Genomic DNA, 24,234 nt, shown 5'->3' on the forward strand with positions numbered 1-24,234 from the left:
ACTTTGACATGGGGACAGATGTGCCTCTGGATGACGAACACAGCGTTCATGATGTGGCGGCGCTGCTCAAAGAGTTCCTCAGGGACATGCCTGACCCACTACTGCCCCAGGAACTCTACGCAGCCTTCCTACACGCTAACCGTAAGAAGAAAAACAACACACACACACACACACACACACACACACACACACACACACACACACACACACACACAAAAACAGGCACGCACGCACGCACGTACACTCACACACTCTAACTCTTATTCTGCCTGTCGAGACCAGTTGGTGAGAGTGTGTGTGTGTGTGTGTGTGTGTGTGTGTGTGTGTGTGTGTGTGTGTGTGTGTGTGTGTACACTGTATGCAGTATATACAGCTGTTTATCCCCCCCCCTCTCTCACTGCTGTGTTATAGAGTTGAAAGGGGCAGAGCAGCTCCAGTACCTCCAGCAGCTGCTGTACCTGCTGCCTCCCTGCAACTGTGACACCCTCCTCCGCCTCCTCACCTTGCTGCACACCGTCCAGAGCCACGCTCAGGACTCCACCTCACCACACCAGGAGGTCAGTGTGTCTGTGTGTGTGTGTGTGTGTGTGTGTGTGTGTGTCTGTATGTGTGTGTGTGTGTGTGTGTGTGTGTGTGTGTGTGTATGTCGTATCCTCAACCTATTCTACATTACTCTATACACTTGACCTTTCCTTCTGTTTACATACTTTACAGTATATCCCTACCTTCTCTTTATCTCTTGTTTTGTCCATCTTCTATCTTTTTCCAGTATATCCATCCATCCACTTATCTGTCAATTCATCACTCTCTCTCTCTCTCACTCAAGAGAAGAGAACATCATGGATTTGTGGTTAGCTCTTCCTCTTTTATCTCAATGTGTGCTGATCTCTGTCTCTGTCTGTCTTCTCCTCTACCGCTACCTCTTTCTCTCTCTCTCACTCTCTCACTCTCTCTTTCTCTCTCTCTCTCTCTCTCACTCTGTCTTTCTCTCTCTCTCTCTCTCTCTCTCTCTCTCTCTCTCTCTCTCTCACTCTCTCTTTCTCTCTCTCTCTCTCTCTCTTTCTCTCTCTCTCACTCTCTCTTTCTCTCTCTCTCTCTCACTCTCTCTTTCTCTCTCTCTCACTCTCTCTTTCTCTCTCTCTCTCTCTCTCTCTCTCTCTCTCACACACACACACACACACACACACACACACACACACACACACACACACACTCTCTGTCTCATTTACAGGATCTATCAGTTCAATCATCACTGTAGTCACCGTCCACCGTCCCCCCCTCCCCTCTCCTCTCTCCCTCTAGTTCCCAGGTAACAAGATGACAGCAGCCAACCTGGCGGTGATCTTTGGCCCTAACCTGCTCCAGGGGGACGGGGCAGGGGACAGCAAGGACCTGAGTCCCCATGCCATGGGCATAGAGGACAGCAACGCCATCATCAGTGTCACCCTGCTCCTCATACAGAACTATAGAAGACTGTTCACAGTATGTACAGTGTGTATGTGTGTGTGTGTGTGTGTGTGTGTGTGTGTGTGTGTGTGTGTGTGTGTGTGTGTGTGTAACCGTCCTGTGCTCCCCTCTGTCAGGTGTCTGCAGAGCTCCAGCAGGAGGTGCTGATGAGTCTGATCCAGACGGACCCTGACATCATCGACTACCTCCTCCGCAGGAAACTCAGGTATCCATGAGTATAACTGTATAACTGTATAAAGAACTGAAAGGCTCTTTATCAACAGACCCTCCCTCATTCCATTAAGAAATAACACAACATATACGAATTTTGTGACACTTTATTTGGGTATTCAATTCAGTTCAATACAACGTTATTGATCTCCAAGAGGCAGTTAAGACAGCCATGTCAGTACAGGCAACAATATAGCATGGATGAGTCTGCACATAGTACCTACAACAAACAATACATACAGCAACTATGAGCCTTATCCATAGGCATTTTTTTTTTTTTGCCTAAGCCTTCATGAAAGTTAATCTAAACGTTCCCCCCCCCACAGCAGTTGCCACATGACAGTAGAGACCGTAGACTCGGGGGGACGTAGGGACACTGGGGCGTCTCTGGACTCTGTGGGGGCGTCCAGCGGTAGCCTGTCTCCCCTGGAGCTCCCCTCACCCCTCTTCCCCTCCGACGGTCCTGGGGATGGCAGCCTCAGCAGCGAGGTCTTCCTCAACATGCTGCATCTCAACAGCAGCAGGAAACGTACGTCACTGATCTCTCCACTGTCGCGTTTCTGTCATTACACCCTTAGCAGTATAGGAACTACGGGTCACTGATATTGATGGGGTCCCATTTCTGTCATTATAGCAAGACTGTGGATTACCTCAGGTGTGCAATAGCCTTTCTTCAGTCAATAACACTGTAATAACGTTGATCTCCATCTCTCCCATCAGGTTCCTCGGAGGCCCCAGCCAAGTCCATAGGCCAGATAAGACAGTTCCACTCCCACCACAATCTGATGAGTCTGGCCCAGCCCTCCCCCTCCTCCAGAACCCACCCACACCCCCTCCCAGAGGACCGCGACACCCAGGAGAGGAGGGGTCCGCTCGGGGAGGCTCTGACCTTCGCCCTGGGGGCTGCCTCCTGCTCCAGTCTGGGGGGCGCGGCGGACAACAGCATATGGGTGCGCCAGACGCCCCAGGAGGACAGCAAACCCTCCCCCACCTCCAACTTCTGGGACTTCTTCACTGGGAAGGGCTCAGGGTCAGAGACTATGGTATGACCCTGGGTGGAGTGTTGGTGTGGGCATGGGGGTGAGAGTGTGTTGGTTGGACCATGGAGAACCCCGTAGTAGAAATTGAGGTGAATATGTGTACATTCATTCAAGCACAAACACACAAGCATGCGCGCACACACCCACACATATACAGACTGTATATACAATGACATGAATGCAGACTAGAATAGGACTGCAAAAACACACAGACAGACAGACAGAGAGACACACACACACACACACACACACACACACACACACATTGTGTTGTAAACTACTTTCTGCATGGGACTTTCATTATCAAGTATTTATATAGGCACTATAGTCACTATATTACTATTATTACAGTGCATTTGGAAAGTATTCAGACCCCTTCACTTTTTCCGCATTATGTTATGTATAATATATTATTATACAGCCTTATTCTAAAATGGATTAAATATAGATTTTTCCTCATCAATCTACACACAACACCCAATAATGACAAAGTGAAAACAGGTTTTTAGGAATTGTTGCTAATTTATTAAAAATGTAAATATCACATTTACATAAGTATTCAGACCCTTTACTCAGTACTTTGTTGAAGCACCTTTGGCAGCGATTATAGCCTTAAGTTTTCTTGGGTATGACAATACAAGCTTGGCACACCTGTATGTGGGGAGTTTCTCCCATTCTTCTCTGCAGATCGTCTCAAGCTCTCTCAGGTTGGATGGGGAGCGTCAGTGCACAGCTATTTTCAGGTCTCTCCAGAGATGTTAGATTGGGTTCAAGTCCGGGCTCTGGCTGGGCCACTCAAGGACATTCAGAGACTTGTCCTGAAGCCATTCCTGTGTACTTACGGTCGTTGTCCTGTTGGAAGGTGAACCTTCACCCCAGTCTGAGGTCCTGAGCGCTCTGGAGCAGGTTTTCATCAATGATCTCTCTGTACTGCTCCATTCATCTTTCCCTCGATCCTGACTAGTCTCCCAGTCGCTGCCACTGAAAAACATCCTCACAGCATGATGCTGCCACCACCATGCTTCACCGTAGGGATGGTATTGGCCAGGTGATGAGTGGTGCCTGGTTTCCTCCAGATGTGACACTTGGGATTCAGGCCAAAGAGTACAATCTTTGTTTCATCAGACCAGAGAATCTTGTTTCTCATGGTCTGAGAGTCCTTTAGGTGCCTTTTGGCAAACTCCAAGCGGGCTGTCATGTGCTTTTTACTGAGGAGTGGCCACTACCATAAAGGCCTGATTGGTGGAGTGCTGCAGAGATGGTTGTCTTTCTGGAAGGTTCTCCCATCTCCACAGAGGAACTCTGGAGCTCTGTCAGAGTGACCATTGGGTTCTTGGGCAACTCCCTGACCATGGCCCTTCTTCCCCTATTGCTCAGTTTAGCCGGCCGGCCAGCTCTAGGAAGAGTCTTGGTGGTTCCAAACTTCTTTCTTTTAAGAATAATGGGGGCCACTGTGTTTTTGGGGACCTTCAATGCTGCAGACATTTTGTTGAACCCTTCCCCAGATCTGTGCCTCAACACAATCCTGTCTCAGAGGTCTACAGACAATTCCTTCGACCTCATGGCTTAGCTTTTGCTCTGACATGCACTGTGAACTGTGGTACCTTATATAGACAGGTGTGTGCCTTTCCAAATCATGTCCAATCAAGTTGTAGAAACATCTCACAGATGATCAATGGAAATAGGATGCATCTGAGCTCAATTTCGAGTGTCATAGCAAAGTCTGAATACTTATGTAAATGTGATATTTCAGTTTTTTATTTTTAATAAATTAGCAACAATTTCTAAAAAACTGTTTTTGCTTTGTCATTATGGGGTATTGTGTGTTAGAATAAGGCTGTAACATAACAAAATGTGGAAAAAGTGAAGGGGTTTGAATACTTTCCGAATGCACTGTATATTATTGTTTTTTCCCACGGTCTCTCTCTCGAACAGACAGTCAGCCAAACAACAGTCAGTCAGACAACACATCCGCCTGTATCATCTACACCGTCACCTCTGAACTCTGACTGAATTGTGTATCATACAGCTGATGACTAGCCATGACAGCATACTGTAAATACACCACTGGCTATTGTAAACCATGCTCTTTTACAGAGGAGCTGTGTTATATACATGGACCACGCTTCTGCTATATACAGCATATACACACTCTGGGGAGGTTGAAGAGGTGTGGTTTTAAACAGTGGTTGCTGTGATAGTATCTTTTCTCAACCAGTGGAGGATTCTGCTCTGAGAGAGATACTTGAGCACTGGGTATGCAGTCTTTTTCCACTGTGGTAATGTTTCTAGTCCTTTCTGAATGAAGCAAATACAGGGTTGTAACAGTTGTGACGGTGCGCATGTGTGCATGCGTGGGTGCGTGCGGGTTCCTCTCTAACTACCATACTATTACTACAGCCTTTCATACTATTACTACCTACAATGCCTCTTCCTTGGCCACAAGAGGGAGCCCTATACCATACGACTCATCCTCTGTACATACACCCTGTCTGCTGACTCGAACTTTACAGGGTTCTTCTAATTAAAAGATGGGAAATAGAGCCTTTCAAAACAAAGCCCACATGTTCCATAGAACCAAAGAACTGATGATGGTTCAGTCTGGTGAATGTTCTCTCCAACCCACATAGAGATACTTGGACACATAGATAGAAGTTCTAGCGGTGGTAGTCTTCCTGCAAGTCAGTATTTTCTCTCTCTTTTGTACAGTATATGCAGTATATGTATGTATGAGTGTGTCTATCTTGTATGTTTCAGAACTCTCACATTTCCATGAGCTGGTATTGATAACAGCCATCTCATGAGGTGGTTGCTGTACATTGTATGGAGATCCTCCAGCATAAATCGTATACCCTTCTAGATATATCTTATAGAGAGATAGAGATATATTTTGTTTTGCTGATACTTTTCTACACTTTGTAAACAAGTGGTCCCTTCAAGGTGTAGTATACTTTGAAGCATGGTTATTTTTTTTCTTACAGTTGGTCTTGTTTCTTGGCAATGTATCACACCTGAAAGCAATTAAATGTACAATTGTTTGTTCGTCTGTCATCTTTTATTGAATCTACCGGGACACAAAACAATACCTTTGAGGGGAAAATAATGGATTTCTAAACACAAAACAAACATGGTTCTGATTTATACTGTTGCTTTGGAGAGCTAGCACAATCTTGTTTTCATTAAAAATTATCTCCAATACTGCTGGGGAAATGTCAGTTATATTTGTGGAAGTATGCAGTGTTCCGGAACATAAATGACTGGATAACAATGCTACAGTGTGAGTCATTCAAGATGCGGTAAACCTAGGGAAGGCAAGCAAACATTCTATTAACAAATCTGTGACACATACACGCAGTAAGAGATAAAGACAAAGGTAGAGATAGTTCCATCTTAAACCAGTTGTTTTTTTATTTATTGGAGATAGTTTGGAGACCAAAAACAAGTTTCAACCATTCCAGACTTCACTGCACCCAGTGACCTCTGTGGACCCCAGTATATACATACAGCAACTCCTCACAAGCCCACAACCCTGCTTTTACATACTGATGCTTCCTTCAAGTGCTCCTCGGAAACTCTGAGCTTCCCACCAAGATTTAGCATAGGACTTAGCATGGTTCCCTATAGGTTAATTCTGAGAAAACCCCTAGCAGGAAACTCAGGAATGTCAAAGTAACAAAAGTTGCAGTCGGAAAAGTCCTTGTTTTCTATTACCAAGGAGCACTTGAATGCAAAGTAAACTAATTTCACCCACCCATCATTTCTACCCGCCTGCTGGACAGGACGGTGTTTATTTACATCAAAGTCTGTACTTGTATACCAGAAATATACAGACACCTTTTTCATAAATATCATATGATAATTGTTAACACCATTTAGTGTTCCTTTTCAATAGTCCAATACATTGACCTCCATTGTACATGGGGTTCCCACAGCGGGTGAGGGATGGGGTTACCACAGCGGGTGAGGGATGGGGTTACCACAGCGGGTGAGGGATGGGGTTACCACAGCGGGGGAGGGATGTGAGGGGTTCTTGTAGACTGTATAGGAGCTTGAGACAGTTCTAATGTTTCACACCTTACTGGCACATTCACTCTCAAAAGTGCACTTCAACTTTAATGCAATCAATCACTTTACACATTCTTGGCGACTTTAGAATTGAAGTGAAGTGGACGTCAGTGGAGAAGTGTTGCATGTCAAGTTCAATTGACATGTATCAAAATGGAATTTACCCTCCCAAAATGTTATACACCATTTTGACCAGGAGGAGGAAAATGACCAAAGATAAATGCAAATTCACAATGAGTTACTCCAAACAGTGCATATGGGCTGTCATAATTATTCATAAATGTCTTCATCTCTCTTCTTCATGGGAGGGTTTATTTATTCATAAGGGGCCTGATAACATTGCCAATCATTACCTCCGATTATTATCAAGCAAGCAATTATTTAGACTCCAATAATAACATCTGTCCTATGTACAAATCAATATCCATCTTTCACCCCAATAAAACCAAACAACCCCCTCTCTCAGCTGCCTACACAAGAATGGTAGACTAAATTAGTAAAATATATATTTAAAAAAAAAAAGTGAACATCTAAGAAAAAGTTAACATAACATTCATAATAATAATAATATTTAAATAAAAAATACCCTTGTTTTTTTTATTATGGGCTCCCACACTTTTTTTTGTCTCTTTGCCACCTCTCTACCACAGTCTATGGAGGTCTGAGAGGACGTCAATCCACACAGGAGGGGCTCCGTCCCAATAGTTTGTCCTCTATTCTCTCCCATCCTCCTTCCTTCTCAAATTGCATTGGTGGAGAAGATGTAAGCTGAGATTTTAAAATACATATGCTCTATGATCTAAGGTTCCTGGCCTTAGACATTCTCCTCTAATGAGTTGGAGAAGGAAGCGAGGAGAGCGGACACACTTTATAGGAGTGGTCACTAGACCTGGTCCTGGACAACCACAGGGTAAGGAGGCTTTAACGTTCATTCAAGTGCTCCTTGGAAACTCAGAACATTCTGGCGTCAATCTCCCGGGGAGCTCCCGAAAACGCACCCTATTGGTTGATTTGGAGATAGCTCTGAGTGAGGAAACTCCTTGATCTCAAAGTAGCACGAGTTTCATATAGTGGAAAGTTCAGAGTTTTCTATTTCTGAAGAGCACTTGAATGCAGCAAGCAAGTTCCAGCCTAGCACTCACACCCCAGATTGGACTCATCTATGCACTGGTGGAAGGTCAATGAGTTGACTGAGGCGCATGTAATCATTTTGGACAGTTTAGTAGTCAATGACTACAGTTAAGTAGTTGGCTGATGCAAAGACAGACAAGCAACCAGTCAAGCTAACATAACACACCTCATTACACTAATGCACAGCTCTGGAGATCAATTAGTGGAATCAGGTGTGTTAGGTCTTGGCTGGAGCTAAAGCCTGCTCACCCTGTAGTTCTCTGGGACCAGGACGATTAACGACTGCTTTACAGGGTTGTCCTGTGAAGAACAAGAACCAGTAGCTAAATGACCTTTGAACTCCACACAGACAGATGGACAGACAGACAGCGGTGCATTCCAATAGTTTAAAGTGGCTTCCTCTCTGTGTCTCCTTTCCTTTATCTGCTCTGAAGTGAAATAACAGGACCAGTGAGAGATGATACCTGGAAGGCATGCACAATCATAGAGATAGAACAACTTGTTCTAGATCTATAAGCACAATGTTGCTTTCATCAATCATAGGTTAGAAAATGTTTTGAAAAGTAGAGGTATACAAACTGCACTTGGCCAATGAGAATGCTTGTTTAAGCTTTGTATTCCAGAACATTTTCCTACAGAACAACACCCTGCTGTGTGTGTGTGTGTGCTTGTTTTCTCACTCCAAACACATCATCTCACATGACCGAGCATAACCTCTAGCCATGTGGCTGTCTGCCAGTCATCAACCCCAAATGACCCGGCGGGCAAGAGGTCAAACCACTGTGCACACACACACACATGCATACACAGTGAGTGCAGGGATAGATAGAAAGACAGATGGAGTGTAAACCCAGAGCTTGGAGTGTACTAGGTAGTTAGGCTTCAACTGAAGTTCAATCATTAAGGATGAGAACTCTCTCACCCCTCTGAAGCTCCTCAGACGAGTAACAACACAATCTAATATCAATGAGTCCTTCCTCACCAACATCCACCTTGTATGTTCATTCATTTTAGTTAATGTTAAATCTACAACAAGCAGCATGTATATCAGATAGGCTATACTTGAATAGTGAAAGTCTCTCTCTCTCTCTCTCTCTCATGAAGAAAAGGAGGCGAGGAAAGGCAGCCCTACTAGTCTATTGAGAGAGAAGCTAGTTATCATGGTATGTATGGGCCAAGAGGTGCCCTTTACTGTATATTTCCGTGGCAGACTGACTTATACATTCACTTAACACTAAACCCATCCTAGGCCACTCTAACAAAACATAAACACCTCAGAGGTAAGAGCCTTTTAATATGCTCCCTCCGTTCCAACAAGAGTGACTTTTCCCCCTGGCAGTGTAGCACATACTCAATTTACCACCCAAACAACATCTGTGTTTGGTTATTTGTGCGTTCAAAAGAAGAAAACTAAACAAAAAACACAAAATGGCCGTCTACTTGGGGTTAGGATTAGGCTGGGGGGTTGCTAGGTGACGGCACAATAGTGCAGCAGGTGGATATAGCTACAGTTTATATACTGCATTACAAACAACATACAGACGATGGCCAAATCCCAAACGGCACCCTAATCCCTACATAGTGCTCTGGCCAAAAGTAGTGCCCTATATATGTGGAGGAGTAGGCTGTCATTTGAAATGTAGGCAATGACACTTAGCTTGGAACTCAGTTACTGACGAGATCCACATAACATACATTTCTGATTGGAAGGTGTTTGTAGTGTGTGACGGTATGGGTTGCCGTTGTTGATGGGAGGGGAGGGGAGAAGAGTAAACGTGTCTGTGTGTGTGTGTGTGTGTGTGTGTCTACTGTAACAGGTGGGATAGATGTGTAGCTATCAGACCTTAAGGTGTTACAACACCACTAAATGACCAAACCCCACCCCCCACCTAACCCCCAAACTGAAAATAACTGGCAAGAATGTAAAGTGAACATCCTGAATCGCAACCTTGGCAGGTGGACTCTTCTTTGAAACCCTTCAGAGACCATGTTAATAAGCATCTCTGCAGTGGCACCGAATACGACAGCAAAGCCACTGATGGCACCGACACCAAAGGTGTTGCAACACCAAGACTGGCACAACACCTTGACAGGCGCTAACACTGTGTTAGCGGAGAGCTAGCACTACATGTTCTAAACTGTACTCAAACCAAAAAAGGAGGAGAAGGATGATGATGATGGTGGTGGTGGTGGGGAGGAGGAAGAGGCATTTAAATGCCTGCTGCACTTCTGTGATGACTGTATTGATGAAGTATCCTGTCCAGCTGATCGGTTGCTTGGCCATCATTCCGGCCCCATCGGCGCTCCAGTGCAAAGCTCTGCAGAAAAGCATGTTAATAATTTAACGGGCGGGGGCGAGCCTGTGGCAGCCCAAGCCCCTCCCCCTGACAGTCACAATCCCGTTTGGCCTTTCCTATTGGCTGCTTCAGTCCCTGGACTGGTAGAACAGGATATAGCCAGACTCTGAGTTCTTAGAAATGTCCGAAGTCAAGCCGTAGAACTCCTCGATTGCCTGGGCGTCGATTTTCTGTGAACAAGGAGAAAAATAGGAGAATTAAGATGAAGGTAGGGTGAATGTTTTTTCTAGACAGGTGTATCTTGGTTGTTAGGTGCTCTTCTTGTCTTCCACTATCTCTCTGTCCACATTTTCTAAAATCCAAAAAATAAATAAAATAATGGAACTCGAGGAATCTACACAACCTCAGAGGGGGGGAAGAAAGAGAAAGAGCGAGAGAGAGAGAAAGAGAAACTGGAGGAATCTTCACCGCATCAGAATCATGACTACTATTCCAGCTCAATGGAAACTCCCGTGCTCAGCCAGTTTCTGTCTCTGCCTGCACCAGATGTCAGGATGGGACACTTTCCCACAGTAGTGGAAAAAGATGAGTCATAAATAACACCCCAGATACTGACCTGTGATCAGTTTGATGTTTCCCCACTTAATGTTAAAGACAGGCTTTGGGGAAGAACATCTACCCTGAATGGAAAAAGCAGGGCCTCTAAAATGCTAAAATAACATACCCAGCCTCTTCTCTACCCTACCCAGCACAGAGGCTGTGCCAGAAGGAGCACTACTGTGTGGCCACTACCCAGAACCACACTGATATCTGTACCTCAAGTGGTTCAACAGATGCAGAGTACTTTAACAGAGGCGAAAGTATTTGATACTGAGCTGGCCTATACTACACCATGTTTTCATTGCATTCTCATGACAAGCAGATGTATGAGAAGCAGATTGGTGTTATCATATAGGGGGGGAGAGAGAGAGAGAGAGAGAGAGCAAAAGGAGAGAGCCCCCCCCCCCACACACACCACACCCAGACATCCTAGCCCTTCCATGCCAGGCTGATTGTAGTAGCTAATCTAAAGCAGGTGTACCACCCCCCCCTCCCAAGTCTCCAGTCTTTCCCTAATCTCTTATTCATGAAAAATTCCTCATTATTCACAGTAGCCCGAGGTATCTGTGTCGCCCGGCCAGGAGGATGGAATTCCAGACACTACACTGGGAGTGTGATCCACAGGAATGCAGCCAGAATGCCTGATGATGAGCCTCAGAACGTTGTGAGTGGAATTGGCTCTGGTCAAAAACGAGCAGTGCACCACATGGATCACGCTGAGTAGGGTGTCATTCTATACAAAGCCAAAGGACTTTATGTCTGTGCTGCTGTCAAGCCACTGGCTCACACTCCTCACTGAAGATATAAGCCCTTTTCCCAACTATTACAAACTCAATTCCTCCCGTCCTCTTCTCCATCCTCCACGAAACACATTGGAAGAGACGATCCAGGTTCCACCACTTAAGATATTCTCCTCCAATGCTTTTTGAGAAGGGTGTGAGTGGAGGACGGAGGAATCAAGTTCCTAACGATTGAGGAAAAGGCCCTTGAAGGTCAAGCAACGTTTCTTACCTCTACTATGTCATCATCGAACAGCAGCCAGAAGCCATGGCTCTTCACTATGGTGATGTAATGACCACGATTTGGACCACTGAAGAGAGAATAAAAAGAAAGACATCGTTCAGATTGAGAGAGAAGAGACACAGATGGCAAGAGAGAGAAAGAGAGGAGAAAGTGGGAGAGAGAGAGAAACATACAGAAAGGCAGACACACACACAGACACACTGATACACACACAGACACACTGATACACACACACCGTACCTGCCACAGTGGACGACCACGGCGACCAGGTCGTACATGCGGTCGGGATTGGTGGCGTCTCCGGAGGTGTTGAAGAGGCGGAGCTCCAGGGGGAAGACGACACGATAGGATAGCTTGGTGTAGCGGTGTAGCTGGTCCATGTACTTAAAACGCTTCAGGTGCAGCGCCAAGATCATGGGTAACTTCTTCACACGCATCCTGAGGTGGAAAGCGGCAGGAGAGGGGAGGGGAGAGGTTAGGGTAGGAGACAGGGAAGGAGAGGAGAAATCGTGGGGAAAAGGAGAGGTAAGAGAGCACAGGACAGAGGGAAGGGTAGGAGAGAAAGAAGGTAGGAGAAAGAAGGTAGGAGAAAGAAGGGGGGGGTTAATGGTTAATTACTAAAAAAGAGACTCAAATGGATTTTGAAGGGGGTCGGGTTAAACTCTGATAAAGGTTTTCCATCGCACCCCCTCCACCCCTACTACCCCTTTAGGAAGCTCAGGCTCTTAGGCCTCTCACACTAATGGACATTATCAAGTGCACTTAAAAGACAACAGCCCTAGCTCTGGCCCATGGCTCCAGTTTATCCTACAGAGTTGCTTGCACTCAGAAGGCAGAGGCTCTGCTTCTCACCACTCAGCAGGAACCATAATGCAGTGCTCTAAAAAACAACAACAGGGACCTGTTGCTATAGCGACATCAGTGTTTTGAACGGGTGCTGAATATGACCATGTGTTGGCCTGCTGGTGGCTCTTCGCCAGGTCTGTTTCTGCTTTAGCCAACTGGAATACCCTGTCCTTGTCATGTCTGACTGACAGCGAACAGCCAGGGACAGGTCTGGGAACCAGGCTTCACAGTCATCATCATCGTCGTCATCTGTGACATCCTCTCTGATCAATCACGCAATGTTTTACATCTGCGACATCATCACCTGTCCGTTTGTGTACTCTTTAACATCTGTGACACCCTCACTAGCTAATTGTGTAGTGTTTTACATCTGTGACCAGCATTAAATCACACTATTTGTATAGCGCTTTTTACAAAGACAATTATCTCAAAGTGCTTTACAACAAGAACAATACTAAACCATAAATAATAGATACAATACAAACAATATGAACTAACACTGAACCATAGACCCCCAAAAAGCAAGCCAAGCAAAAAAAAGAGGTGACATCATCCCTGTCCAATCATGTCATATTTTAAACAGTACTAACTCACCTTTTCTGGGCCTCCTGTTTGCTCCGACACTGCTCACAGTAGTACTTGTATTCACTACATAGTGTTTCTGTGTTGCTGAAACCCCTGTTGATGAAATAAATAAACACAGACACAATATCTCCATGTTGTGTGCCAAACAGGTGTGAAGCATGAGTGATGCAGATTTGCAAGTGTGTGTGTGTGTGTGTGTGTACCTGAGACAGTGGGTGATGGAGGTGTTCTGTTCCACGTCCACAGACAGATCCAGGAAGTCCTCGTCTTTACTGCTCACCTGCACAAACGTGACAAAACGGAGTACATTCATTTGCATTCAAACAGATTACAGTTCAAGGAAACTCGTATGGGACATTGGATCTTGGATCTTCCCTTCCTCTCCCAACTCATTTTGAATTGAATCATATAATCCATTCTGGATCCTTGCAACCCGTCAACCAGTCATTTCCAATGGGCACAGATCTCCATTAAGGGTCTCCTCTGACTTACAGCTTCACAGTTGAGGCAGCGCGTCTCGTTGGTGAGCGTGCCCTGGAAGATCTCGTGGACCCAGGTCTGCTGGGTCTTCTCCCCCTCGTCCCCCTCTGCTGTGCCGCTGCTCCCCCCTCCGCCCCCCCCTCCTCCGTTCTGCACCAGTTTTCCATTCTGCTGTCTCTCCTGACTCTTCTCCTCCTGCAGGAGGTCTGCGATGGTGTTGAGGAGGTAGTTGAGGAACTCGTGAGCATCCTGCTGCATGTAGTTGTCAAACAACTCTGGGGGGAGAAAAGAGAGGCAAGAGGAGAAAAGAGAGGCAAGAGGAGAAAAGAGAGGCAAGAGGAGAAAAGAGGGGGGAGAAGTGATAAAGGAAGAGTCTTCGCGCACTGCAACACATGACAGACAACCCTTTAAGGGCCAGGCTTTTTAACTGCTTCGAAGCCAAGGACCAAGAGGCATGGAGAGGCAGTTTTTCATTTTCATACAACAGCTTCCCATATAACCTGAGGGTTAAAACATGCCTTTTTAGCCTTGCTTTTACTTAGGGTGTGTTTAGCTTTTTAGTCATTCAGTTCTTTAAGCACACCATGGAAGACAACATTTCAGTCTGTAGCTAGCACCCCTCTGGAATGACTCTCGTCTGCCTCCTCTTCTTCTTCTGTGAAAAACTGCACTGTGAAATCACCTTATTGTGTTAAATAATTCAGCCTCCTGCATGCCATGAAATGAATCTAATTAAATGTAATCCAACGTTATTTCTATTGCATTTGAGCTTGTATTATGTACCATTCATTAGATACAATCCTCACTTGTTCTCTGCTTTTACAGTTTGAACTCCCATGGCTGCTATACTTTTGATCCTATTATGCTTCGTCAGTAGCATGACTCACTCCAGAGGGATGTTAGCTGCAGACTGACACGTTATGTTTTTGCAAGACGCAGACGAAAATGTGCACATGATCTTAAGACATACCTTTTTAACTTTTAGGGTGTTTTATGGTCCTTTAGTGTTGTATTCCATCCTATTGTTTCTTATTATATTTGTAGTCTTCCTGGTCTTTTATTGCATTTGAGGTTTTAGTTGACCATGCATTAGTCTCTACAGTCCTCACATGCCTTTACTGTTTGAACCTCCATGCACGCTATATTTTAATCCTATAATGTCTTGTCTCGTTGTCTTTTTAATGATATTGTCTTTTCTGCCTTCATTTCTTTTTCTGTGAAGCACATTGTGTTTCCTCCAGGTGTGTTACCTCCAGGTGTGTTACCTCCAGGTATGACATGTGCTCAGTACATACACTTCTCAGTCAGTGTACCTGCACTTGTTTCCACGGTTCCCTCACAGCTATCTAATGTGATATAACATGCCATGAAGCCCTTCCGGACCCTTCTACAGAGAGCAGCATAGGAGCCAAGTCTGCTCACACCTCCACGCCCTCCCAACCCACCAACAAACCTATGCACATATCGGCAGACTTAACCCAATCATTCCATCTCTCACTGTTCTCCTTCCAAGCTCTTCTTCCCTCTCAATCACATTCCACTCATCCGGTACGCCTTCCCCTTCCTCACCCCCCCTTTCCCTTCCTCACACCATTCATCTACTGTCTTTCCCCCTCCCCTCATCCCTCCCTCCCTCCTATCCCCCCCCCCCTCTCTCTCTCACCACTCTCCCTCCTCTTCTCACCACCCTCTCTCACCATTCTCCTTCCTCAGGCGTGAGATGAACTTCTTGGGCGGGATGACTCCTACTTTCTTCTTCTGGGTGGCAATGCTGTTGAACAGGTCAGACAGGCAGGTGAGGAGGGACTCCTTCCTCCGAGGCTGCACCTTGTAGGCCAGCACCTTCTCTCTGAACGGACGGCAGAAGTACAGGGCCTGCAGCACCGAGTTACAGTAGCAGGTGTTGCCAAACTAGAGGAGAGGAGATGAGGGGAGAGGGAAGGAGGGAGGAAGAGAGAGAGAGAGAGAGAGAGAGAGAGAGAGAGAGAGAGAGAGGGTGTGGAGAGAGAGAGAGGGTGTGGAGAGAGAGAGAGGGTGTGGAGAGAGAGAGAGGGTGTGGAGAGAGAGAGAGAGAGGAATGAGAGGATGAGAGTTGGAGGAAAGGAAGGGGGGTTGGGTAAGTGTGAGAGGAGAGAGAGATGAGAGAAAGAGAGAGAGGAATGAGAGGAGGATAGGAATGAGAGGAGGAGAGAGGGAGGGACGAGAGAAGAGAATATTGTACAAATAGGTGTGATATGCTTGAGAACAAATTATAACTTGTGTTGTTGTTTGGGTTGACATGGAAGGAAGATCATTCAAAACCAGTATTTCAAGAAAGAAATAGCCTACTTAGGAGATAAACGGCTGTGAGGACACATCCTATCCACATTAAGATCAATCATATCCCATAGGGAAATATATTCTAAACATTCATACTAACAAGGCTTCAATCCCACTTAGCTTCGGTGCTATATTGTTGTATTGGCACTTACATTGACCAACCCAAAGTAGTGTTCATTTACAGGAAACTGTTCTGGTCCAATCTCCTTCTCCAAAGCAGAGGCATTGGCGCCCTGGAGGTAGAGAAAAGAAACATGAGGCTATAAATCCAGTATAATGCATTATCAGATAGCTAGAGAGTTAATTCTCTTGTACACTAGACTCTAGTCTCTCGCACCATGTTTGACCCTTGAGTGTGGTACGCCTGGGTAATCTCTGAAGACTCCAATGTGTAACACATCTTTCACAATCATTATGCAATCATGCTGCTTTCACAGGGTGTCAAGTACCTTGTCTGGCTTTCTTCATTATCATCTTACAACAGAGTGGATGATCACTCACTTTTTCATAATCACAAAGCACTCATGACCCTCTGGGCCTCATAGTCCATGTTATCAATTTGGTTAAAAAGAGACAGCATAATATGTCTTGATTTTAACTCTAATGGTCGGTTTCCCAGACACAGATTAAGCCTTAATCAAGGTCTGGGAAACCAACCCCATATTGATGATGCAATCATATCTTGCAACAGGAAAGACCCACATAGCACATACAAGAGAAGACGAGGGTGGTCTCTATATAAGTTACTTCTATGCATGGGCCTGCCTCACTACTCTTAGATCAGCGGGCTGCCCGCACTTGTAAGAGAGAAGCAGCTTAGCTCCAGCGCTCTCTAAATTAAAAGGCACCCAGTGACATCTGTCTCGACCGGCTGTCGATGCGATAAGGGTTGGGTAGGAAATGTGCAGTGGGGGGATAAATTACTGCCCAAGTTAATCTGACGGATAAAGCATCCACTTTGCCAGGCGTGCGAAAATAAATAAATACAACAGCACACTAAACTGTCACTGTGAAATGTGGAGCCGTGAGATGTTATGGAAACCGTAGAGACAGCATTTTTTTACTCTGAGTCTCCATAAATATTAGAATTATACAGTCAGTGAACTGGCTGTTGACATTATTACATACCCTGTAACTAGTAGCTAGCTAGTACGCTGATGAATGTGTTGTTAGCTTGGATTGCTAGTACGTAGCACTATGTGAATGACCTTAAATAAGAAGTTCACATAGCTTGAGGCAAATCAAAACATCATGTATCTGACTGCACAGCTAGCCGACAATGTGGGTGATAAGCCAAGCAAGAACGTAAACATAACTTTGCATTATTGCTAGTCAGCTAACTAGCTAACATTAGCTTGACTCGGGGCTAACTAGGGCCAAACATGGCTAGCTAGCTACCCATGTTGTTGTTTTGCCCCATACGAATCACAACACTGTAGATGACCGTGCATCTAGCTTAGCATGTTTATTGTTATTTTGTTCTTACAAACCAAACAAGTAAATGCAATCCTGACCAATCGATAACAGCATTCAACATGTATATGTAGCTAGCTAGCTATAGGTGGCTGCTGGCTAACCAAACAACTTTCTGGAAAACCTCTGTCATGTCCTGTGTTAGCTATCGCTAGCTAGCATGCTAGCAAGCTAAACGCAGTGGACAGAACAACATGTGTACAACAAACGTGTAGACCAAAATGCCATACCATCGTACAAATCGAGGCGATCTTTCGGACTGTCATCAGTATTTCCATCCGTATGCCGCCATATTGGACCGAACCCCAATTTTAAAATAGTGTCAGCCGCTGCGGCTGGAGTTCCGGGGAAACCTTTAGCCCGTCCAGTTTGGGGATGAGGGAGTGTCGCCGATGCGCGACTCCGACGCAATGTGAACTGTTTCTGATAGGCTACTTTCAGGGCTCGGCCGTATCTCGGCGAGAACGAGGCTCGCAGATTAAAACACACACGCACAATTCTGTACACTGACTGGAATATAAAATAATGACAGGTCGTTGCGTAGAATAATAATAATCAATAATAATCCATGATAAACTGCTAATGAATAGTTGTATAGCCTAGAGAACTGTGCGGATTGCTCACACATTGCCTAATTGTGGACACAGTGAAGCAAAACAGCCCAATTATTAAAATAAATGTCTTACAGCCTATAGCCTATAGGCTATAATAGGCCTACCAAAATGTCACACATGTAATAGTTGGCACAGCATGTAAAAACTGTCAAACAAACAGCTCAATGTTAAACCCCTCAGTAGAGCTTTTTCAAGGCCTATTTCCTATTTGAATTGGGATGTTATTGGGATGTTATTCAATACGTTTATTATAGTCTGGCAAATGTTTACCAATGGAATGACCCTGTAGGGAAAACAATAAACAGGCATGAACCTTTAAATATGCTATTATGCGCCATAAATCTATTAGATCTCCTTACTCTAAACAATTAGGCTATAAATGCCAGATGATGACTTTTGGGGTTGTGCCTGGTCAGCGGGTCGGCTCTCTGCGGTTAATTCACGCCCCTCTCTCATCACTCTCCGGATAGTCTGGCTCCTCTCTTACTGACTAAGCACTGGTGCGGTTTGGAAGTGGCGGGCTGTAGTTTACCTTCTTGGCTTGTGGAATATTTTGGAACTCTGAAGTAGGCTTTATGCTTATCAGAAATAACGGGGACGAGGATACAACTCATAGGAAAACTATTGGGACGTCTAAGGGATAAACTAACTGACTTTCTTCTGTCAAGTTGCGCAGTCTAAGCGAGGATCTACATAAAGAAAGGACAATTGTTTGGGGTAAAGTGGACGTTTATCATTTCTGTTATCATGGGCGAGACACATTTACCCTCCGGAATATTGTAAGACTGGGGCAACGAGAAGGAAAAGACAGCGCATTCCCAGACAAAACTGATAAGGAGCTCTAAATGCGTCTTCTTGTCGACCAACCAAGAACAATGAATAGTGGTTCTAGCAACTTTCTGCTAGTTCCAATACCGGAGTATCCCGTTCTAGACTGTGTGCCCAACAAAAACGTTAAAATTGTAGTTTTGGGAGCAAGTAACGTCGGGAAAACAGGTATGTGGATCTAACTTTGGAGAACTGCTGAAAAAGCGCACTGATAAGTTTAGAACATCTGAATCATATTAGAAAACAGTCAAAAATATGTTTTACTTTTCAAAATCTTTGAATGAATGTTATTCATTATTAAATTAATCAATGAGCTATCACATACATTATTATTAAGAGAAAAGCCAATTGGAATACATGTTATTGTGTCAGGATCACATATGGTTGGTTTATCGCGATTCTTAGAATCGTTTTCAATGTAATTCTGTAATATTTCCATTAATTTAAATTCCAACGATAGTTAATTATGTCCGTGGGACCGTGTCTGTCTGGATTGCCAGTTGAAGAGAGACATAAGGGGCGACAGGGGGCGACACATGCGCATTCCAAGACAGCATATTGAGATGTTGGCCTGTGCCACCTAAGGAGCAGGCTATTTGAACTATGAAAAGCATGTACAGTATTTTTCTCATTGGGGACTGTTTTTTTTCACAGCTTTAATAGTCAGATTCCTGACTAAGAGGTTCATTGGGGACTACGAAGCAAATACAGGTAGGTTTTTTACACTCATAGTCATAGGTCTATTTACTAACATTACATATTGTTGGCTATAATATAATAGTAATATAGCCTATAATACATGGCAATATTATCATAACAACTCACATTTAGTCATTAATTAAACAGCATTTAACTTTTTCTTGCTTAAAAGCAAGCACATGCCAGGTAACAGATGTTATATGATTGGGGAGGATGGTGGAGGTAGTAATCGGAGGACAGGCTCATTGTAATGCATGGAATAGAATGAGGAATGATATCAAACAAGTGTGTAATGCATTTGTATGGAATAAGGAATGGCATCAAACACATGTGTTTGATACCATTCCTCATTCCATTCCATGCATTACAATGAGCTTGTTTCAGTCCATTCCATGCATTACAATGAGCCTGTCCTTCAATTTCTACCTCCACCACTGTTATATGGGCATGTTTATGCAGTTGTATTATACAGTCATTGCTGTGTGTCCTCTCCCAGGTGCCCTGTATTCCAGGAAGATCAGTCTAGATGGAGAACAGGTATCTCTGCAGGTGCAGGACACACCGTGTGTTGCTCTCCAGGTAGGTGAATTCCCTAGTTACAGCCTTGACATGCAACCACGAGAAACATGTCCTCATTAATACCGTTGATCATTACCAGAAGAAGATATCATGTTGCAGTAAGCCTAACAGGGCATAGCCTCATTATTTCTTCTCATCTTGTTGGTTTACTCATTGGTTTTCGTGTGTCTGCCCCAAGGAGTCTACATTGACTTTGAAAGGAACAGTTCAAAGGTTTAGACTCGTAAACAAACTATAAAGCCTCTCTGAGATAAAGAGGGTGTGTTGACCGGCACATATTAATCTCATAATACCCATAAGTATCGCAGGGAGGAAAGCACCTACATCACTTCCTCTCATTAAACTCAACTCCTAATTGGAAGAACAACGTTACATAATTTTTTCAATCTGAAGAATTGTATCCGTTTTTATATATGCCAAAATTGCACCATCGTATTTGTAGCTATTTTGGAAGTTATCAGTGTTGTAATGACTATATAAGCATCATCTTCCATGTGAATGATGATAATTACTCCTGCACAAATGTTTATGTCTGCTTGTCATATTGTTTCTATTGTGGTTGAGTGACCCTGAACACTAACCTTTATGACACAGCAGGAACATTGTCCTCCTTTTTCTCTCTCTCTCTTTCTCTCTCTCTCTCTCCCCCCTCCCTCTCTCTCTCTCTTTGTCTCTCTCCCCCACTCTCTCTTGCTTTGTCTCTCTTTTTCTCTCTCTCTCGCTCTCTCTCTCTACCCCCTCCCCCACTTTTTGTCCCCCTCCTGTCTCTCTCTCTCTTTGTCCCCCCCCTCCTCCCCCAGGACGATGCAGAGGGTCTGTACTGCCAGGAGCAGATCAACAGGTCTATCTACTGGGCTGATGGTTACGTCCTGGTCTTCTCCATCACTGACCACAGCAGCTACCGCACCATCCAGCCTCTCTACCAGCATGTCCGCCGCATACACCCCGCAGGGAACATCCCTGTCATACTGGTGGGGACAGAACGCTTTTATTCATTTGCTTATCTGACCTTTATTTTACCAGGATGTTGTACCACTTTGCTACTTTACTTTACTACTACTTTACCTCTATTTTACTCCTACTTCTGTGTTTGTTAATATGAAGGAATCAGATAGGTGTGACTATCTGGAGATGATGGGCTTCACCTTGCTATCTAGCTTAGGCTTAGGGGAGGTAAGAAGAGGTCCTGCCATATTGCTGACACCTATCTGATTCCTTCAGATCTACAAACACAGAGAGAGTAGGGACTCTGAGAGGGGGCTGGCTGGGGGGTAATCTCTTTAACAGATCATAATATTTGTCTAATCCCTCCCTGTCTCATCTTAGGTGGGCAACAAGAGCGACCTTCTCCGGGCCCGCCAGGTGCCCTCAGACGAGGGCGAAACTTTGGCGGCCTCGCTTGGTGGGGCGTACTTTGAGGCATCAGCGCGGGAGAACCACGAGGGGGTACACGCGGCCTTCCTCCACCTCTGTCAGGAGGTCAGCCGTGCACTGGGAGGGGGCAACGGGGAGAAGAGGAGGGGGGGGCTTCACCTGGCCAGACCCAAGTCCCCCAATATGCAGGAGCTGAAGAGAAGGTTCCGGCAAGTCCTCTCGTCCAAGGTCAAGTCTTCGACCACACTGTGATGCTGAGGGAGAAGGAGTTTCGATTCCGGAATGAAGCCAACTCTGCTGTCATCATTGGGGAAAGAATAGTAAAGGAAAGACTATTTCTGTGGAGCAGAATGGAATTTTGAGATAGACAGTTCTATATTCCATGGAGTGGAACATTGAGAACCATTTCTGTGGACTGGAATGGAACAGAGGGGTAAGTAAGGGCCTGAGACTGGTATTTATGAAGGTCCTTAGTGGCATGTGGTGTCTTGTGATGTCACAAGTCTGTCTGCTGATCCAACCATTGGTGACTGAGGACACTGAACAAGCCGCGCACAGATATAGAGACTGACAGGACTAATAAACTAACTGTAGGCTACTCTAAGATTGCTGTCTTCTGCAGTCTTCTACTTGCCTTCTCAATGTTGAAGAATTTGAATAAACGAATGTAACCTGAAAATGTACTGTACCTAAAGAAGAAGTAGGGTACCAACAGTATTTCCTATATGAAAACATGGAAGGGCTATGGCTAATTAAATGTCATTGCTGAACCCACCAAGCTGCCTACACCACCGCTACATCCTGGTTTGTATGAATCTAAACAAGCTCTGTTCCCCTAGAACATTCCTCTACCCTGGTGAGCCCCTGACCACAGATCTAGGATCAGCTTACCCTACCCCAACCCCAACCCAACCACCCTGAGAGGAAATAGCAGCACTGACCACACACCAGTGCTTAGAGGTAACTTAATCCTGCACTGAAACACACAGGGCTGGTTTCCCGGACACAGATTTATCCGATGTCTAAGACCTGTATCTTCAATTGAGGTTTTCTAGTGAAAATGTTATTTACTTAATCTGTTCCCGGGAAACCGGCCCATAATGTCCTGGATGCTCCATGTCTGAGGGATGTAGGAATAGGATTAACTTCCCCCTAGACGCAGATCTGAGGTCAGTGTCTTGTTTTTCCCCTTTACGGTTAAGTGTAGGATCTGGGGAGGGTAACCTGATCCTAGATCTGTGCCTATAGGAGCCAGTATGATGCTGGCTGTGTTTTCTCTACAGCTGCAGAGGAAGAGACTCTTGAATCTCAATTCTCATGACCTTTCACCTCTTTCTGCTGTGTCAGGGTTCTTTAACACACACCAGAGGTTAGGGAGTGCCTCGTTCTCCCAGACTCCCCCGGATCTCCACACACACACACACATGCACGCGCACACACACACCCACACTTGCGCACGCACACACACACGTTTGCATGCATGGACACACATGCATGGACACATACACACAAACATTCACACAAACACTCATTCTCTCTCTCTACACACAATGACGCCTAGAGCACAGCACTCCAATAACAACAAATTCTTCTGAAAAAGTTTTACTGGTCATTGCACCCCCACCCCTCTCCCCATGACCCCAACCGATGACCTTTGACCTTTCAAAGCTAGTAAGAGGATTCATCTCACAGTGGTGGTTGAGTCACTATGCTTATGTTTGATGTTTGATGTTCATTAAAATACTTGATCTTGTGTGAAGTCTTTTAGTTTTGGAATTGACATTCTTCAGCTGTTTTAATTCCAATTTCCTCCTCTTCCTGTCTTGAACCCCCCACGTATACAGTACAGGCACACGCACACACACACACACACACACACACACAGTCTCCCTCTCACACACACACACACACACACACACACACACACTCACCACAGCCCACATAAAGACCTTCTTCCTGTATGCTACTGACCCAAATGCCCTCATTCCAACGGTCGTCATCACAACAGTTGTCTTACAGAAATGTCACACACCAACAGTCCCCATTGACATACTGCAGCATTCTCCATCAGGGGAGGCTTTTGGAGGTAGAAATTGAACATGTGTTTGATACCATTCCTCATTCCATCCCATGTATTACAATAAGCCTGTCCTCCAATTTTTACCTTCACCAGCCTCCACGGTTCTCCATACTATTATCATGTTTGTTGGGTTGTATGTGTTGTATGGTGAATTACAGCAGCCTGGGTATCAAGTAGTCATAGCACAGTGTTGCAGACCATTCCAACCAAGATGAAATGATGAACAAACTGGATATGCAAAGGTTATTTATTTAGCCATGTTTTGAGGACATTAGAGAATATATTTTTGTTTCACCTCCATTTTCTTTCATACAGTACAGGGGAGGCTGGTGAAGGTAGAAATCAGAGGGCAGGCTCATTGTAATCTGTGCATTACAATGAGCCCGTCCTTCGATTTCTGCCTCCACCAGCCTCCCTTGATAGAGTGGCTGAATACCCTTTGCATACCCAGACAAGCAGAGATGAGGAGTCCACAGTAGCAAATGATCACCACCGGAGAAGAATTGCTTTGACCCTGGAACTGA

At 44.9% G+C, this 24,234-nt stretch overlaps 3 protein-coding genes across 4 annotated transcripts in view; 2 read left to right on the plus strand and 1 right to left on the minus strand.

Moving 5' to 3' along the window:
- The window catches only part of arhgap36 (Rho GTPase activating protein 36), a 37,791-nt gene extending 32,023 nt beyond the window's left edge, over nucleotides 1-5,768 (plus strand). The window contains 6 exon segments of the mRNA XM_083675000.1: nucleotides 1-141; nucleotides 412-557; nucleotides 1,303-1,482; nucleotides 1,584-1,672; nucleotides 2,004-2,206; nucleotides 2,398-5,768. The exon segment at nucleotides 1-141 is cut by the window's left edge and continues 10 nt beyond it. Of these exon segments, the coding sequence (XP_083531126.1) occupies nucleotides 1-141; nucleotides 412-557; nucleotides 1,303-1,482; nucleotides 1,584-1,672; nucleotides 2,004-2,206; nucleotides 2,398-2,726 (1,088 nt within the window). The 3' untranslated portion in view covers nucleotides 2,727-5,768.
- usp12b (ubiquitin specific peptidase 12b) lies at nucleotides 5,763-17,903 on the minus strand. The gene is made up of 9 exons (XM_083675010.1): nucleotides 17,767-17,903; nucleotides 16,216-16,296; nucleotides 15,442-15,655; nucleotides 13,757-14,019; nucleotides 13,468-13,544; nucleotides 13,274-13,357; nucleotides 12,074-12,271; nucleotides 11,822-11,900; nucleotides 5,763-10,440 (listed from the first exon to the last, which is right to left on the minus strand). The coding sequence occupies exons 1-9, from the start codon at nucleotides 17,812-17,814 to the stop codon at nucleotides 10,339-10,341; spliced, it is 1,146 nt and encodes a 381-aa protein (XP_083531136.1). The 5' UTR covers nucleotides 17,815-17,903; the 3' UTR covers nucleotides 5,763-10,338.
- An 848-nt stretch (nucleotides 17,904-18,751) lies between these two features.
- rasl11a (RAS-like, family 11, member A) lies at nucleotides 18,752-23,383 on the plus strand. Of its 2 annotated transcripts, XR_014554167.1 has the most exons (6): nucleotides 18,752-19,146; nucleotides 19,633-19,689; nucleotides 20,174-20,256; nucleotides 21,057-21,227; nucleotides 21,583-22,063; nucleotides 22,470-23,383. XR_014554167.1 is itself a non-coding variant. In XM_083667696.1 (5 exons), exons 1-5 carry the CDS (start codon nucleotides 18,996-18,998, stop codon nucleotides 21,880-21,882), a joined length of 762 nt encoding a protein of 253 aa, XP_083523822.1. In that variant the 5' UTR covers nucleotides 18,752-18,995; the 3' UTR covers nucleotides 21,883-23,383. The 2 variants fall into 2 exon arrangements, 1 of the variants encoding a protein (XP_083523822.1); XM_083667696.1 differs by having other exon boundaries at nucleotides 21,583-23,383.
- The last annotated feature ends 851 nt before the right edge of the window (nucleotides 23,384-24,234 follow it).

Source organism: Argentina silus, assembly GCF_951799395.1.
Source record: "Argentina silus genome assembly, chromosome: 1".
Classification (NCBI taxonomy): Eukaryota; Metazoa; Chordata; class Actinopteri; order Argentiniformes; family Argentinidae; genus Argentina; species Argentina silus.